Source organism: Oncorhynchus mykiss, chromosome 17 (assembly GCF_013265735.2).
Source record: "Oncorhynchus mykiss isolate Arlee chromosome 17, USDA_OmykA_1.1, whole genome shotgun sequence".
Classification (NCBI taxonomy): domain Eukaryota; kingdom Metazoa; phylum Chordata; class Actinopteri; order Salmoniformes; family Salmonidae; genus Oncorhynchus; species Oncorhynchus mykiss.
Window position 1 is genome coordinate 74,640,809 of NC_048581.1, and position 16,429 is coordinate 74,657,237.

A 16,429-nucleotide genomic window follows, 5' to 3' on the forward strand; every position below is an offset into this window, starting at 1 on the left:
CAAAACTATGAGCCCTGGGAGAGAACTAAGTGGGATGCAAGGGAGTTTACTGCAATATTCCTCATTGACAGCATAGAGCATTATATCAACACACTGTAAAATGTTCAATCCAAAAATAGGCTTATAATATTGATATACCAACTCAGTGGTCTCCACTGTGCACTTTGAATAAGTGTTATAAATGCACTACAGTGTCCTCAGACATTGATGGACATCGAATACTGACATGTATCACAGATGATCTGGCTGGTCATGATAGTTCCATCCTATGGACATTCTCTCAGATACTGGTGGTGGACTGCAGTATTTCCACTAGGGCCAGGACAGCATCAATTGATTTATCAAATCACCATCCCATCTCCTATGGGCTCCACACAGTTGCTTCTACATTTCAAATTGTCACTGCTAAAGAAAGATATGTTGCAGCTATTTATCTATTCAGTTCTAGTGCACAAAGGAACCTCTATCTGATCAAAATTGCCATTTGGTGTGTGCTGTTTGGTGCTATGTTGCATAGAATTAGGAATTTGAATACTAAAATGGACAAAAAAGGTCTTATGACAGTAAAGGTCAGCCATTTTGGTCAGGGAGTTGGTAAACCATGGCCAGCCAGTGTGCTGTGATAAGATTGAATTAAATCAAATCAAATACTTGTCACATGCGCCATATACAGCAGCTGTAGACCTTAACGTGAAATGCTTACTTACAAGCCCTTAACCAACAATGCAGTTCAAGTAATAGAGTTAAGAAAATATTAACTAAATAAATTAAAGTTAAAAAAAAAGTAACACAATAAAATAACAATAACGAGGCTATATACAGGGGGCACCGGCACCGAGTCAATGTGCGGGGGTACATGTAGGTAGGGGTAAAGCGACTATGCATAGATAATAAACAGCTAGTAGCAGCAGTGTAAAAACAAAGGAAGGGGGTCAATGTAAATAGTCCAGGTGGCCATTTGATTAATTGTTCAGCAGTCTTATGGCTTGGGGGTAGAAGCTGTTAAGGAGCCTTTTGGACCTAGACTTGGTGCTCCGGTACTGCTTGCCATGTAGAAGCAAAGAGAATAGTCTAGGACTTGGGTGACTGGAGTCTTTGACAATTTCTTTGGCCTTCCAAAAGAAAGTGCCTAGTATATAGGTCCTGGGTGGCAGGAAGCTTGGCCCCAGTGATGTATTGGGCTGTACGCACTACCCTCTGTAGCGCCTTACGGTTCGATGCCGAGCAGTTGCCATACCAGGCAGTGATGCAACTAGTTTGGATGCTTTCGATGGTGCAGCTGGATAACATTTTGAGGATCTGGGGACCAATGCCAAATCTTTTCAGTCTCCTGAGGGGGAAAAGGTGTTGTCATGCCCTCTTCACAACTTTCTTGGTGTGTTTGGACCATGATAGTTTGTTGGTGATGTGGACACCAAGGAACTTGAAACTCTCAACCTGCTCCACTACAGCCCCGTCGATGTGAATGGGGGCGTGATCGGCCCTCCTTTTCCTGTAGTCCACGATCATCTCCTTTGTCTTGCTTAAGTTGAGGGAGAGGTTGTTGTCCTGGCACCACACTACCAGGTCTCTGACCTCCTCCCTATAGGCTGTCTTGTTGTTGTCGGTGATCAAGCCTACCACCGTTGTGTCGTCAGCAAACTTAATGGTGTTGGAGTCGTGCTTGGCCACACAGTCGTGGGTGAACAGGGAGTACAGGAGGGGACTAAACATACACCCCTGAGGGGCCACCGTGTTGAAGATCAGCATGCCAGATGTTTTGTTGCCTACCCTTACCACCTGGGGTAGGCCAGTCAGGAAGAGGGAGGTGTTTAGTCCCAGGGTCCTTAGCTTAGTGATGAGCTTTGTGGGCACTATGGTGTTGAACGCTGAGCTGTAGTCAATGAAAGCATTCTCACATAGGTATTCCTTTTGTCCAGGTGGGAAAGGGCAGTGTGGAGTGCGATTGAGATTGCATCATCTATGGCTCTTTTGGGGCGTTTATGCGAATTGGAGTGGGTTTAGGGTTTCCGGGATGATGGCGTTGATGTGACCCACGACCAGCCTTTCAAAGCACTTCATGGCTACCTACTTGAGTGCTCATTTAGGAAGGTTACCTTCGCTTTCTTGGGCACCTGGACTTTAAACAGATTTTGTGTAAAACAATTAATTTTAAGATTATGCTACCCCGGGTCCTCTCCAAATACTACTGCTGGACCATCGAGAGCGTCCTGACCGGTTCCATCATGGCCTGGTACAGGAATTGCTCCATCCACAACCGCAAGGCCCTCCAGCGGGTTATGAAGATCGCCCAGTACATCACTGGGACCGTGCTCCCACCCATCCAGGACATCTACTCGAAATGGTGCCTGAGGGAGGCCCGCAGAATTATCAAGGACCCCAGCCACGAGCTGTTCAATTGCTTACCATCGGGCAGACAGTATCGGAGCTTGAGGTCTGATAACAGGCTCAGAGACTGTTTCTATCTACAAACCATCAGACTGCTGAACACTTGAACTGGACTGAAAACCTGCTCTTATTCTCCGCACCTTAGCACACATTCACTCACTCACGCACACACCCACACTCATGCTACACACACATTACGTCTGCTGCTATCAGACACTTTTTATGATTTCTAAATACTGCACAATTTAAACACTTGCCCCCCCCCCCCCCCCCCCCCCCCTTTGCCAAAAAACATGTATACATGTAAAGAAGATTATGTACTTTTTATTCCATACATTTTCCCTGACACTCAATACATTTTTAATGGCTATCAGAACAGGAAAATGGTTAAATCCATGCACTTATCAAGAGAACACCCCTGGTCATCCCTATTGCTTCTGATCTGGCAGACTCACTAAACACAAATGCTTCCTTTGTAAATTATGTCTGAGCGTTGGAGTGTGCCCCTGGCTATCCTTAAAAAAAAAAAAAAAAATTAAATAAAAAAAATTGTGCCATCTTGTTTTCTTAATATTGGTAATTTTAAATAATTTATAATTTTACTTTTCATACTTAAGTATATTTTATCAATTACATTTACTTTTGATACTTAAGTATATTTTAAACCAAATTGTTTAAAACTTTTACTCAAGTAGTGTTTTACCTGGTGACTTTCACTCATACTTGAGTAATTTTCTATTAAGGTATCTTTACTTTTACTCAAGTATGACATTTGGGTACTTTTTCCACCACTGAATAGGACAATATTTTAGGTTAACAATAATTATATTTAACAATTTCTGATAGATATGTATGCATGTTTTGGAGAAACTACGTGGGACCACTGAACGCGTGGGACGGAGAGCACGTTTTGAGGAGGGGGGGCTAAAAGTGGCCAACTGCTTTTTCCCACCCATTTAAAATGACACGCGCATGCGCACTTACTTACAATTTGGACTTAGTCTGTTACACAACTGTTTCTTTCTTCATTCTGCTCGCATCACCTCGTCGGCGGTTTCCTCCAACACGTTTCACACTTTGCTTTTAACAGATTAATAATTGAAAATGAGTGGAGATCATTCCCACAACGATAGCCAGGTAACATTTGTAATCGTTTGCCGTGTCATTGCGAAAGAGCTTTGTAGGACATTAAACTCGCTTGCTTTTTTTATTTGCCTCAGCAGCCAGGCTACACTAACGTTAGCTAGCTAGGTAACTTGGCTAACTAGCCAATCAACAGTGAATATAATTGCAACAAATGTGACAGAAATAAGTGTTTTGTCATTCTTTCAATATGGTGTTTTTCAGATAATAAAAAGTAAAGTCCATTCAACTAAACTTTGGCTAACTAAGGATGGCAAATGCACTGTGCGCTAGCTCGTTAGCCATTTTATCAGACTGGTCTCAATTGCCAACCATCAGCAGGGTTGCTAGCTAGTCGTTAGCCAGTGAGCTAGCCAACAAGTTCAAAGTTATACAGCTAGCAAGCCATCAATCAAGGAACATGGCTAGTTAACCAATCTTTGTTTTACAATTTGCAGATAGACTCCAGCTCTCGGGTCAATGGTAAGTGTAACGTTAATGTGTCAAACAACTGTCACAATGATTGTCTCCTTCAAATTCTGACGTGTCCACACTGTAGTTAGCTAGCTATCTGCTAACATGGGCTAGTTCGCTAGCCAGACATATAGCTAGTTTAGCAAAGGGCAGAAATGGCGTCCAGAGACTAAGTCCTCTGCCTCACTCACAAGCGCCTATTGTTCAAATGGGTGGCTCTTTAATAGCTTTTAAACATTTTATAATCTCGATCTGATCACAAATTCTTAAAGAACTAGAGGTGTTTTATTGGTATACTAAATTAGATTTTGTTGTTGGCCGGCTTAAAATGCCACATTCCGAGTCTAAAAGTAAGGGTTTGGGGGTTGAGAACTTAGTCTCTGCGCCATTTTCTTTTTTCTGTCTAGCGGTCTGACTAGGAAACATAGCTGAAGTGCAGATGGCTGTGATATGGAGGGGAAACACGCAGGACCGTTTGTATCAAGACACGATTTCCAGCGGCGGAGGAAGTAAAATCATCTGATGGCCCCGTTTAGCTTTTAAATAATATTTTATAGTCTTATCCGAATGTATTATGGATAATTCTGTATCATATAGAAGTTAATTTACATTAACTAGTTGTGGACTCAAGTACAATGCGGGATTTTATAACATCCCTGACAGATTTGTGGTGCAAGTTTGACAATGCACATTGACTTCCACTACTAACACAATTTTTGATGACCTAATTCATTGATTAAAGATTATTTCTGAACAATTTCAAAAAAGGTAATTTCAATTCATGTTTATTTCTCATATGACAGTGTATTTCTTATGGACAAGGACTCCACTCCTAGCCCTTGGGACAACATGGCTGGCTGCCTCAAAATCCTACAGCTTTAGACAAACTATTCATCTTTCCAGATTAGTTTTGTGTGAATCTGTTTCAAAGTCCAGATAGGGATTGGGATTTTAACATGCAAAGAAGTGATTGCTGTCCCAATTCAAATATAAAGTTGTCAGAACATCATAAAATTCCCTCCTCACAGCTAATTTTGAATGAATACTAGGCCTATATCATATTTGGTTTGTGGTTTTAGAACACGGCACTTGACATGCCATAGTTGTGGGTTCGAATCCCATGGTGGGGCAGTATGGAAATGTGTGCACTCACTAAGTTGCTCTGAATAAGAGCGTCTGCTGAATGACAAATGTAAATGTAGTGTGGGCTGTCCATTGTTGGTCAGAACAGCCTATGTCAAGCACAAAACCTGATACCTTGTTAGAACATGGAATACAGGGGTCCAATGGAGACTCAGGGGTTAAGAGTTGTCCCTGTATACAAGACATATTTATTTATTGTTTTGTCTTCTGCAGTAGTGGAGCATGGGGCCCGGAAGTGAAAACAGCCAGTCACTGATTTGCTATTATTTGTTAGATTTAATATCTACAAGAAATGCTGTAATGATATACCCACTACCTATATCATTACAAGGTATATAGGCAAACATCAGTCCAAGCTCTGCAAGGGCTTGCCCCAAAGAATCCGCAGACTAGTTTGTTTATAAATACCATGATACAAATTGTTTAGATTTTATTTCATGGCTCTGAAGACCTATAGCCCACATTCCTACTGCAGTCCCTAACTAATAGAATCTACAGATGCCAACATATTAATTTAATCTTGCATCTGTGTCCTCTTTGGTTTCAGATGCATTTATTGCCTGCCATAGGTGATGTCAGATCATGAGGAAGGGGAAATCTGTTGTTTATTGGTGTGTCGGCCAGTAGTTTGCTGTGGGGCATAGAGCCTTGTGACCGACTCCCTTATTTTAAAGCCTCACACCTTTCAAAACATGCCTGGATTGCAGTAGGAGAAAGTCATTTCATGTATTATGTTTCTTTGGCTGTCAACTTTTGTTTGACTGTGTGAAGTACCTGTGTTGTATATGTATCAACTAAGGAGAGAAGATTGGCATTAATTTAGCTACTATTGCTGCTTGTAGGGGGTTGGTTAAGTGAAAGCAGATGGACTAGGCCTGTTAGAGCTTGCTCCCTCTTTTCATCCATGTTGATACTGTTTCTGAGTAAAAATGAACCTCAACTGTCAATGGGCACTAGGAGGTGCTGTCTTACCATGTATGGCACATTCTCTCATGGCCCTAAGTCTGACCTGAATTTTTTTAAACTTAATTTGTGAAGGGTGTTCTGTTAAGTTTTTGGTCTGTCATGAACAAGGTCCCCAAATCCAAATGTGCCTGAAGTTGACTGGAGATGGTCCTATTCTATGTAACCTCTACCAACCAGTAATGTATTCCGGCTGACACGGGTGCACATTCAATCCGACTGTCAGTATTCAGATTCACGCCCAGGTGTTGGATGAGTGTTCTGGCCTAGCACTTCCTGAGCCAAGAGGCACTCTTATCTAGTCAGTCATTCAGACATTACAACACTGTCAAATCTTCCCATGTCTTTTTGTGCACATATTTGTATTTTGCATAACATTTTTTTTCTCACATTGCCCGTTGTATTCTTTTTACTAACCTTTTAGTTTTACCATGGAAACTTGTCTGAACTTGTTTTGTGTGTTTCTTAAGCATAGACTGGAGTATTGTTTACTTATTGTTCCTGGTGCGGTAGATGTCTTCTTTTGTGTTAGCTGTTTTCACCTGCTGGGTTTAGAGAAGGGTTGAAGAAAAGTGGATATATTTACAGAATGTTTCTGTAGCCTAAATGTTTCCTATTCCTTTGGCAATGGTCATTTAGCCTTTCCGTCAGTCCACGTTTGAATAACTTTCTTCTTTTGCAGATTCTCATAAGCATAAAGATAAGTACAAGGATAAAGAACACAAACACAAGGACCACAAGAAGGACAGGGAGCGTGAGAAATCAAAATATGGCAACAGGTATGACTCTCCAGTCTTTTTAAGCAGGGTCACATAGGTGAAACTTAGTGCGTCACTAGGGCAGTAATTGACACCCACACATTTGCTTTGTTGAGCTCTTTAACGTAGCTGTTTGTTTGATGATTTGTCTGATAAGCAGGGTGTGTATGAATGGGCGTAGGACCAGCCAGAGACTCCTCGCTGTTTTATTGCTATAGTATATCCTCAAATATACACTCTTAGATGATTTCCTTATTGGTATGTTCAATCTGCTGCTGATGTAATCTGTGAAATTCCAGTGACCATAAGGAGTTCTCGGAAAAGAAACACAGAGAAAAGGAGCGAATAAAGCACGAAGATGTCAGCACAGACAGACACAAGGACAAACACAAGGAAAAAGACCACAGGAAGGATGAGGTGTGCTAATTATCCAACGGAGAGGGATGCATCGCTGCCATTTTGGTTTAGATGTGCCAATCAGTTTGTCAAATATTTGTCCACTCTCTTTCTCAGTAAAAACCTGAATTTATAGCTCTTAACATTTCAAAAGATGCATGTTTTAACTCTTCGTTGTCATCTTGCAGATCAAGCCGAAGAAGGAAAAAGAGAATGGCTTTGCCAGGTAGGTTTGGTTTGTATTGTTCATTTGACATTTGTGCTGCTTACAAATGCTGGTTACATATCTAGGGCCCTATAAAATCAGCGATTGTATTACATATATATATATTTTTTTATATATATTTTTTTAAATTTTTTTTGTGTGCAGAAGTTTCATGTTTTCCCCAAATATAGTTTTTTTCTCCAGTTTTGGGTCTCAATCACACTTAGAAAAACAACATGGGATGTTCTATTTTTGTAATTTTTTTTTTAAAGTCCAAAACCATGCTTTAACCACATCTGGAGACCACTTTTGAGGTCTGGAAAAAGCTAAGAAATGTACGTTTTTGGGTGCAGTTATCCTTTAAGTGCCAGAGATGGTTAGCAATGTTTCTGTAGCGTTTATGTGATTCCAGAGTTTGCTAAATAATTGCTCCTTGATTGATGCAAGTAATCACAATATCATTCTGCCAATATCATTCTGCCAGTTATAGACATAGGCTACTTTGTATTTAACATTTAATTGAGAAGGTTTTTGAGAGCCTTTCATCTCGACCAGCAGGTTATTATTAGCATCATTGCTATCGTCTACACAGTGTAGACATGTGCGCGGGGGCAGTCCTGTGCCGTTGCAGGAAAATACTAATCAGATTTTGTTCATGTGCTATGATTAACTTGGGCAAATTAATGCATTTTCTATAGTTCAATATATTAAGATTTCCTACTAATTTCAATACATTTTTGAATATTGTTAAATTCCGTTATGTCTACATTCCGTGTGCGTTTTCCACAACAGATTTTATAGGACCATACATATTTGATTTCAAATGCACAATGATTGTAAATGTTTGAATTCTATCACCAGCCCTCATCGCATTAAGACGGAGCCGGACAATGATCACTTCTACCATTCTCCCAAGTCCCTGAAAAGACAGCGTGACAATGACGAGTGAGTAGATCTGTACTTAACTCTGTCAACAGGCCCATTTCTTCCTTAGTCTTTGGCCCTGTTACATTTGTATGATCAAAATGTTGGCTGTAGTTGCCATGTTTAGACCAACCCCATCTGGTTTTTCCTCGTTCTGTTGGGCAATGACAATGTTTGGTCATTGTTGGCTTTGCAAGAACCACACTGCTGCCTTTCGGTATGACTATGTAGTTTGGTGTAGAGAAGACAGAGATAGTTGTTGAATCTACCATTAGTCAGGCCTCTTTATAAGGTGTTTATTTTTATTTTTTAGAACTGAATTCAAGCCCAAAAAAATAAAAATTGAAAATGACAGAGTGGACAAGAAAGCAAAGAAGAGGAAACAAGATGAGGTACGTGGAAATCTTTGGGTTTCATATTGAATATATTTCAGTGATCCGTTGCAAGAAAGGAGACTCATGCGTTCTTTGTTTCTTGTAAAGGACATCAAGCCCAAAAAGACACAAAAAAACAAGAAAGGGGAAGTTGCTGACGGGAAAAAGAAAGCAAAGAAGGAGCCTGAGGAGAAGTGGAAATGGTGAGTGTCATAGTTGCCCTCCAGCTGTGTTGCTGCACAGAGCTTTTGTGAAGGCACACTGACTGCCTCGTTATGGAATGCTCATTATGGTAATGGATAAAATATGGATGTTCTTTGTATCTCTGTTGGACAAAGGATTTAGTTTGTGCATCAACCATCACTTCACGTTGTTGTACCCTGTTGGACTACAGGTGGGAAGAGGAGAGGGCAACTGACGGTTCCAAATGGAGGTTTCTGGAACATAAAGGCCCAGTCATGGCAGCACCTTACGAACCTCTTCCCAGCAAAGTCAGATTTTTCTATGATGGTAATATTAATACTCAAGTGCTGTTATTTCTATGACACTTGGTCCATTTATGAGTGGGCTTTGCTGAGTGGAAGTGGAGGGTTTGGCTGGTTGAACAAGTCTCTGCTGAAATCCCTCTGTAGGGAAGCAGATGAAGCTCGGCCCAGAAGCTGAGGAGGTGGCCACCTTCTTTGCCAAAATGCTGGACCATGAGTACACTACCAAGGATGCCTTCCGGAAAAACTTCTTCAAAGACTGGAGAAAGGTAGTGAATGTTTAAGGCTATATACCTGGAGTTTGCAATTGCGTTACTTAGATGACTTTCATATTTTTTTAGAAATGATGATTTGGAACAGTAATTCCATACACATGTGATCATGACTTGTCTACCTCTGTTCCCTCCTACAGGAAATGACCTCGGAGGAGAAGTCTAAGATCACAGACCTGAAGAAGTGTAACTTCAATGAAATGGGGGAATACTTCAAGGCTCAGTCTGAGGCCAGAAAGGCCATGACTAAAGATGATAAACTGGTGAGCAAGAACAATACTTGGTGCTTTTTCTTACATTTAAAAATAAATAAATTATAACCCCGTTCAGACCACGACTGTCCAGTGAAGTTCTACATGAGGCAGTGGAGTAATAATACCTGGAATCTTCAGGCTGGTCCAGAGTTCCAACAACTGTACCCAGATCTAACTAGTTTGTCTCTGGTTCTCTGCTTCTTGTAGAAAATCAAAGTGGAGAACGAACGCCTCCTACAGGAGTATGGCTTCTGCATCATGGACAATCACAAGGAGCGCATTGCTAACTTTCGCATTGAGCCCCCGGGCCTGTTCCGTGGCCGAGGAGACCACCCCAAGATGGGCATGCTGAAACGCCGCATCCGCCCTGAGGACATCATCATAAACTGCAGCAAGTGAGTGACAGGGTCCTGGGTAGGGGTGCAATGGTTACATGTATTCGTACCAAACCGTTTGGTATGGGGTCCTCAATCCGGGCTGCACTGTGAACCTAAATGAATACATAAAATATAACACCAGGCTATATGGCTATGCCTACGCGTTGTATGCCTCTTGGGTAAATCTGAGCTGAGAACATTTCAGGCTATTCTGTTAAAACGACTAGAGCCTATGCTCACATTGTAATCAGAATTCTAGTCTTAATTGACATGTTTTGTAAGGCGCAGCTGGGAACTAGTTCTCTACGATGGCGAGTGGTGGCGTCCATAAACTAGGAGTCTCAGTCATTTAAATCTCCAGTTTGGGAACATTTTGGCTTCCCAGTAGATTACGAGAGTACCCTATGCAGCTGCCAACACCTCAAACATGTTGACACATTTACGCCAACCTCACCCCAGTATTCCTACCACCGGAGCAAGACGGAAACGCAATAAAACACAACTTAGTATTCGCTCTGCATTCAAGCAGCCCTTCGAGCGTTGGGCCAGTAACCGGAAGGTATCCACCTTTGCCTTTCCACAGTTGATTACAAACCGTGGGTGAACCACTAAACTCGTAGTCCTGGGTGCAGGTGGCAATATGAACATAATGAAAGAAAAGGCTTACAAAATGTTCTACAGTGCTTTCCCCTTCTCTTGATTATATTAACCGATGGACTGCTTGTTTAGACCAGATTGGTGTGTGTATGTCTGGATACTTGCTCAGCCACTCTATTCTTTCTCTCTCACACAGGGACTCCAAGCACCCCAAGCCTCCCCCTGGTACCAAATGGAAGGAGTTGCGTCATGACAACAAGGTGACCTGGCTGGTGTCGTGGACAGAGAACATCCAAGGCTCTATCAAGTATATCATGCTGAATCCCAGCTCAAGAATCAAGGCAGGTTCATCTTTATTATGGCTCATGGTGGTTGCAGTGAAGGTGGGAGCGAGTGACGTCTTGTATTGTTAGCTTTTAATGAAGTCTCTAGAGACGACAAAAGTCTGCAATCCTATTCAACATTTCTCAATTCATTTTTTATATTTTTCATCCCGTTTCTCGCCAATTTTGAAGTATCCAATCGCTGCAACTCCCGCGCGGACTCAAGAGGCGAAGGTCGAGAGCCATGTGTCCTCAAACCCAACCAGGCCGCACTGCTTCTTGACACAATGTCCACTTAACCCAGAAGCCAGCCACACCAATGTGTTGGCGGAAACACTGTGCACTTTGGCAACTGTTTCATCGTTCACTGCGCCACAGGAGCCGCTAGAGCGCGATGGGATGAAAACATCCCTGCCGGCCAAACCCTCCCCTAACCCAGACGACGCTGAGCCAATTGTGCGTCACCCCACGGGTATCCCGGTCGCGGCCGGCTGGGACAGAGCCTGGACTCAAACGCCGAATCTCTAGTGGCACAGCTAGCACTACAATGCAGTCTTTTAGACCACTGCGCCACTCGGGAGACCCAACCTTTCTCAATTCTGTTTGAATTTTTTTTTTTACATATTTGTTCATTGTTGTGCCCCCTGTCTCTTCCCCCTGGTTGCTGTAATGGTGGTGTGTGTTGATCTGCAGGGAGAGAAGGACTGGCAGAAGTATGAGACAGCCCGAAATCTGAAGAAGTGTGTGGACCGGTTAAGGAACCAGTACCGCGAGGACTGGAAGTCCAAAGAGATGAGGATCCGACAGAGAGCCGTGGCACTCTACTTCATCGATAAGGTGAGACTGCTGCCACACGCGCACACACGCACAGCTCCAAGTTTGGTTGTAACATGTTCCCTGTGGTGTTGTGCACCAGCTGGCTCTGAGAGCAGGTAATGAGAAGGAGGAAGGGGAGTCTGCGGACACAGTGGGCTGCTGCTCCCTCCGAGTGGAACACATCAACCTGTACCCCGAGAAGGACGGCCAGGAGTTTGTGGTGGAGTTTGACTTCCTGGGTAAAGACTCCATCCGCTACTACAACAAAGTCCCCGTGGAGAAGAGGGTAAGGCCTTGAAGAATTGACATTTGGTTCACCAGAACATTTCTATGTGCTTTTTCCCTCGAGTTGAACTACAATGGTTTCCAGATTACTCTCACTTCAGAGAAACTCTCGCCTTGTTATTCTTATGAGTTGTAAATATTCTGTCCTCCTTTTCTTAGGTATTCAAGAACCTGCAGCTGTTCATGGAAAACAAGCAGCCAGAGGATGACCTCTTTGACCGGCTCAATGTAAGAACAAAAAAATACTTTCAATTTACGTTACTTGTGAATTGCAGTGTATTAGTCATGTCACTGGACCTTGTGAGGGGAAATGAGTACCCTGTTTGACGTGTGGGAATTGGATATCCTCTTGTAATTCTGCATCTCTTGCCATCAGTCATATTTAATGGTGGCATTCCTCTCTGTCCTCCGTTCTCCAGACCTCCATTCTGAACAAGCACCTTCAGGAGCTGATGGACGGGCTGACGGCCAAAGTGTTTCGTACCTACAACGCCTCCATCACTCTGCAGCAGCAGCTGAAGGAGCTCACCAGCCGTAAGTCCCCACGGTCATGAAGCCCCACCCAGAGACAGAGGGTCTAAGAATGCACAACCTACCCAAAGCACATTTATCTCATATTCTGGTTTGGTATGACCAGAGGTGGGAACTGGGAGGAGCTGTTGTAGATAGTTGTGTGCTGGTGGTCACTTGTAATACGGTATAAAGGCTATAGCAAGAGTCATAGTAATATCCATTTTCTCCCCTACTTGTAGCGGATGAGAACCTTCCAGCCAAGATCCTGTCATACAACAGGGCCAACAGAGCTGTGGCCATCCTGTGTAACCATCAGAGGGCACCGCCCAAGACCTTTGAGAAGTCAATGCAGAACCTCCAGACTAAAGTGAGTCACGTGGAGGACACACGGCCAGTCGACCTGACAGATGAGATGGCTCTTTGCTGATGGAAGAAAAGGAAACAAAATACTATTGCTATGATTTGGGATTTTGTTTGGGGTTTATTTGTGACTTGTTTTTAGAGTTATGTTTGTCTGCTGGATGCATACTCTTTGTTATTTTGGGAATACTTGGCTCGGTAATGTCTTTTTTTAATAGCTGCATAGTAAGAATCCAGCTATACTTGGCCTTAGTTTCAAGATTATTGACATTGATAATATTTCTACCAGATTGACGCAAAGAAGGACCAGCTATCTGACGCAAAGAGGGATGTGAAGAGCGCCAAGGCTGACCTCAAAGTACGGAGAGACGAGAAGTCCAAAAAGTAAGTATGTGGATATGATTGGCTTGTTGAGGCATCCATTGGGACTTGTACGTTGGGATGTAGAAGTAGCTGATTCTTTCCCTTACTCCCCCAGAGCTGTGGAGACCAAGAAGAAGGCTGTGGAGAGGCTAGAAGAGCAGCTGATGAAGCTAGAGGTGCAGGCGACGGACCGCGAGGAGAACAAGCAGATTGCTCTGGGCACCTCCAAACTCAACTACTTGGATCCACGCATCTCTGTGGCCTGGTGAGACATGACCACGAACTTGTTGACAATCATGCACAACATCTTGCTTTCTCCATTGCTTGTCCCTTGGCCCACACACTCAGTTGCTCAGGATATGTGGCACATGTCTTTTGATTAGTTAAAAGTAGTGAGTGAGTTGATGGTTTCGAGTGTCTAAACTCCTGGAGGGTTTATCATTCTAATATCCTCCTGTTGTCTCCTAGGTGCAAGAAGTGGGGTATCCCTATCGAGAAGATCTACAACAAAACTCAGCGTGAAAAGTTTGCCTGGGCTATCGACATGGCAGAGGATGACTATGAATTTTAAATCCTGTTTGCGGTTTTATAATTGTGATTTCTATTGTAATTTTATTGGATACTTGTTTTTAGCTTAACCGATTATACAGAATGGCCAGCCTGACAAGGAAATTATAGAATGAGTGTACACTCAACAAGCATGGTGAGGTTGAATGTCAGGGGTCAGGACGTATAGGCCATTACAGATGAGCTGGAGGGAGGGGGGACGAGGTGGGTTAGTCTGAGGTCTGGTCGGATGCCAGGTTCAAGGGCAGAACTATACCCATACCCAAAGGTGACGCGGTAATCTCTGATTGGATGAGAACCAGTGGATTGCCTTTTTTGCCTTTTGGCTCTCTTCCTCTTCAGCCACATGCACGACTTAAAGGTGTCTGAACTTTGAACTCTGGGGTCCTATTGCTACTGTATTCAACAAAAAATGACTGCTTTGTGTATTAGATTTTATTATTTTTTTGTTCACTTGGTCTGTATTTTTAGCCCTCCCATGTATTATTAATGGATTCTATATTTTAATAGAGAACAGTTAAATCAAATGAAATCCTGAAGTACACCCATGCGCCTTTTTGAGGAAATTAAATGTGATCTCTAGGTATGAGTTGTAGGGGGGATAAAGACCATGAAAGCTGTGTTTTGGTGAGTGTGATGTTTTAAACTGGACTATGTTGATTGTGTACCATAAAGAGGATGCATTGACACGGATAGGGGAAAATGCTACACCCATGTCAATATTTACATAAGCAGGCAGGATGTGATTTAATTTGTTTTACAGTATCTATCAGGGACTGATTTTCAATGTGAACCAATCATTTAATTTTTCTCCCCTTGCCAGCATCCTCTGGATCTTTCTGCATAGTCTATCTGGTTTTAACTTTATAATTTCTAATGATTGTTTGAGTGGAAAACAACTCCCTTATCTGTTACTTGAAAAAAAAAGAAGCTATTTTAAAATGTAGTAATTGAAAATATTTTTCAATTAGGGATATCAACTTTGCCAAAAAAAAAAACCAATCTGTTACAGTTTAGGCAGTTATTTTTTTAATTGTGTTAAAGACGGAGGATGAAGAACATTAACAGGAGTTTCAATGTGAATTTTATTCCACTCTAGTGTCAGAGGAAAGTTGGTGTTTATAGCGGTAAGCTCAACTTCCTTTTCCTGTTTTTCAACCTCTTCTGTCATAGCCTCCAATCATGTTCTTGTTTTATGCTCATTGTAGGTTGAAAATGAATAAAACCCCTCAACTCCACACTTGGGGTCTATTTTGTGTTATTGCTGCACTTGACTGATAGGCCTTGCACCAAAGGGATAGTTTTTTCTTGTCAAATTTCCTCCACTAAAGTTGGATCTGTCACTGGTATGTTCAGCCTGCTTAGTCACTTTTCAACATTTCTCTTGAATGTGTTCTGTGGTTATGTTTCAGGAGGGTTCCTGTGTTCCCAAAACTCAGTGTGATAAGTAGCTCAATCTTTCCTTAGAACAACAGAACCCAGGAAGCACCACTGTCTGTTGATTTAGACCAGTCGCTATGAGGGATTTAGCAGGGTTTGGCGCAGGCCTGGCTCTCATGTTTGGAGTTCTTTAACACCTTGGATCTCTTTATCAATCCTTGACAGACTGCTGTGTGCAGGATGACCGAGACCAGTTAAGTGCAGATGTCAAGGCCCGTACAAGTGCTACGTAAGATTTATTATGAACGGTGGTTTGAGCACTGAATGCTGATTGGCTGACAGCCGTGGTATATCAGACCGTATACCATGGGTATGACCATTTTTTTTTTATTACCGCTAATGACATTGGTAACCAATTAATAATGGCCTTATGGCACCTCGGAGGTTTGTGGTATATGGCAAGTATACCGCGGCTAAGGGCTGTATCCAGGCACTGCGTGTTGTGTCGTGCTAAGAACAGCCCTTAGCCGTGGTATATTGGCCATATACCACAAACCTCCGAGGTGCCTTATTGCTTAAGATTGTCCATTTGCACTTGAGGGCATGTTTCTGAGCTGGGATCCATTCAACATGAGCAATAACTGAGGCTGATTGGACTGATATGCATAATGATTTCAGCATTGTTCAATAAATATCATCAGTAAGGCAAACATCTGCAGATTTTGGATATCCTCTCGTAACAAAGGTATCTAAAATGTCTTACATCTTTAAACCCATTATTATGCATTCTTTCATGTCCCTAGACTTAAGTATGGAAAATCATTCGAAGGACCAGTGAAATGCCATTTCAAAAGTAGCTAGTGATCAGGCCTTGTTAGATTTGGAGTCCCAAGATCGAGCTGTTCATATTGACATAGGCCTACACAATACAGTTTTGTATGTCTCTGATTACAACTTGCCAAATACAGTACACTGGAAATAATGATTATAGACTTCTGCTGCCATGGCAGCAAGAGCTCAATTTCCCTAACCAATTGATTTTTCTTGTTGGCATGTAGTTCTTAATGGAGAGAACAGTGCATCAACTTGT

The 16,429-nt window shown here is 42.3% G+C and overlaps 1 protein-coding gene across 3 annotated transcripts; it reads left to right on the plus strand.

The window, feature by feature from the left end:
* The first annotated feature begins 3,369 nt into the window (after nucleotides 1-3,369).
* LOC110494561 (DNA topoisomerase 1) lies at nucleotides 3,370-15,197 on the plus strand. Of its 3 annotated transcripts, none has more exons than XR_005037080.1 (22): nucleotides 3,393-3,525; nucleotides 3,969-3,993; nucleotides 4,392-4,493; nucleotides 6,773-6,869; nucleotides 7,148-7,265; nucleotides 7,433-7,470; nucleotides 8,311-8,394; nucleotides 8,687-8,765; nucleotides 8,856-8,950; nucleotides 9,142-9,257; nucleotides 9,380-9,501; nucleotides 9,645-9,767; nucleotides 9,966-10,153; nucleotides 10,929-11,073; nucleotides 11,749-11,892; nucleotides 11,972-12,157; nucleotides 12,316-12,384; nucleotides 12,576-12,690; nucleotides 12,909-13,036; nucleotides 13,319-13,417; nucleotides 13,508-13,657; nucleotides 13,861-14,066. XR_005037080.1 is itself a non-coding variant. In XM_021569734.2 (22 exons), the coding sequence occupies exons 3-22, from the start codon at nucleotides 4,424-4,426 to the stop codon at nucleotides 13,961-13,963; spliced, it is 2,265 nt and encodes a 754-aa protein (XP_021425409.2). In that variant the 5' UTR covers nucleotides 3,393-3,525; nucleotides 3,969-3,993; nucleotides 4,392-4,423; the 3' UTR covers nucleotides 13,964-15,197. The 3 variants fall into 3 exon arrangements, 2 of the variants coding, with proteins under 2 accessions (XP_021425410.1, XP_021425409.2); XM_021569734.2 differs by having other exon boundaries at nucleotides 13,319-13,413; nucleotides 13,861-15,197; XM_021569735.2 differs by lacking the exon at nucleotides 4,392-4,493 and having other exon boundaries at nucleotides 3,370-3,525; nucleotides 13,319-13,413; nucleotides 13,861-15,197.
* The last annotated feature ends 1,232 nt before the right edge of the window (nucleotides 15,198-16,429 follow it).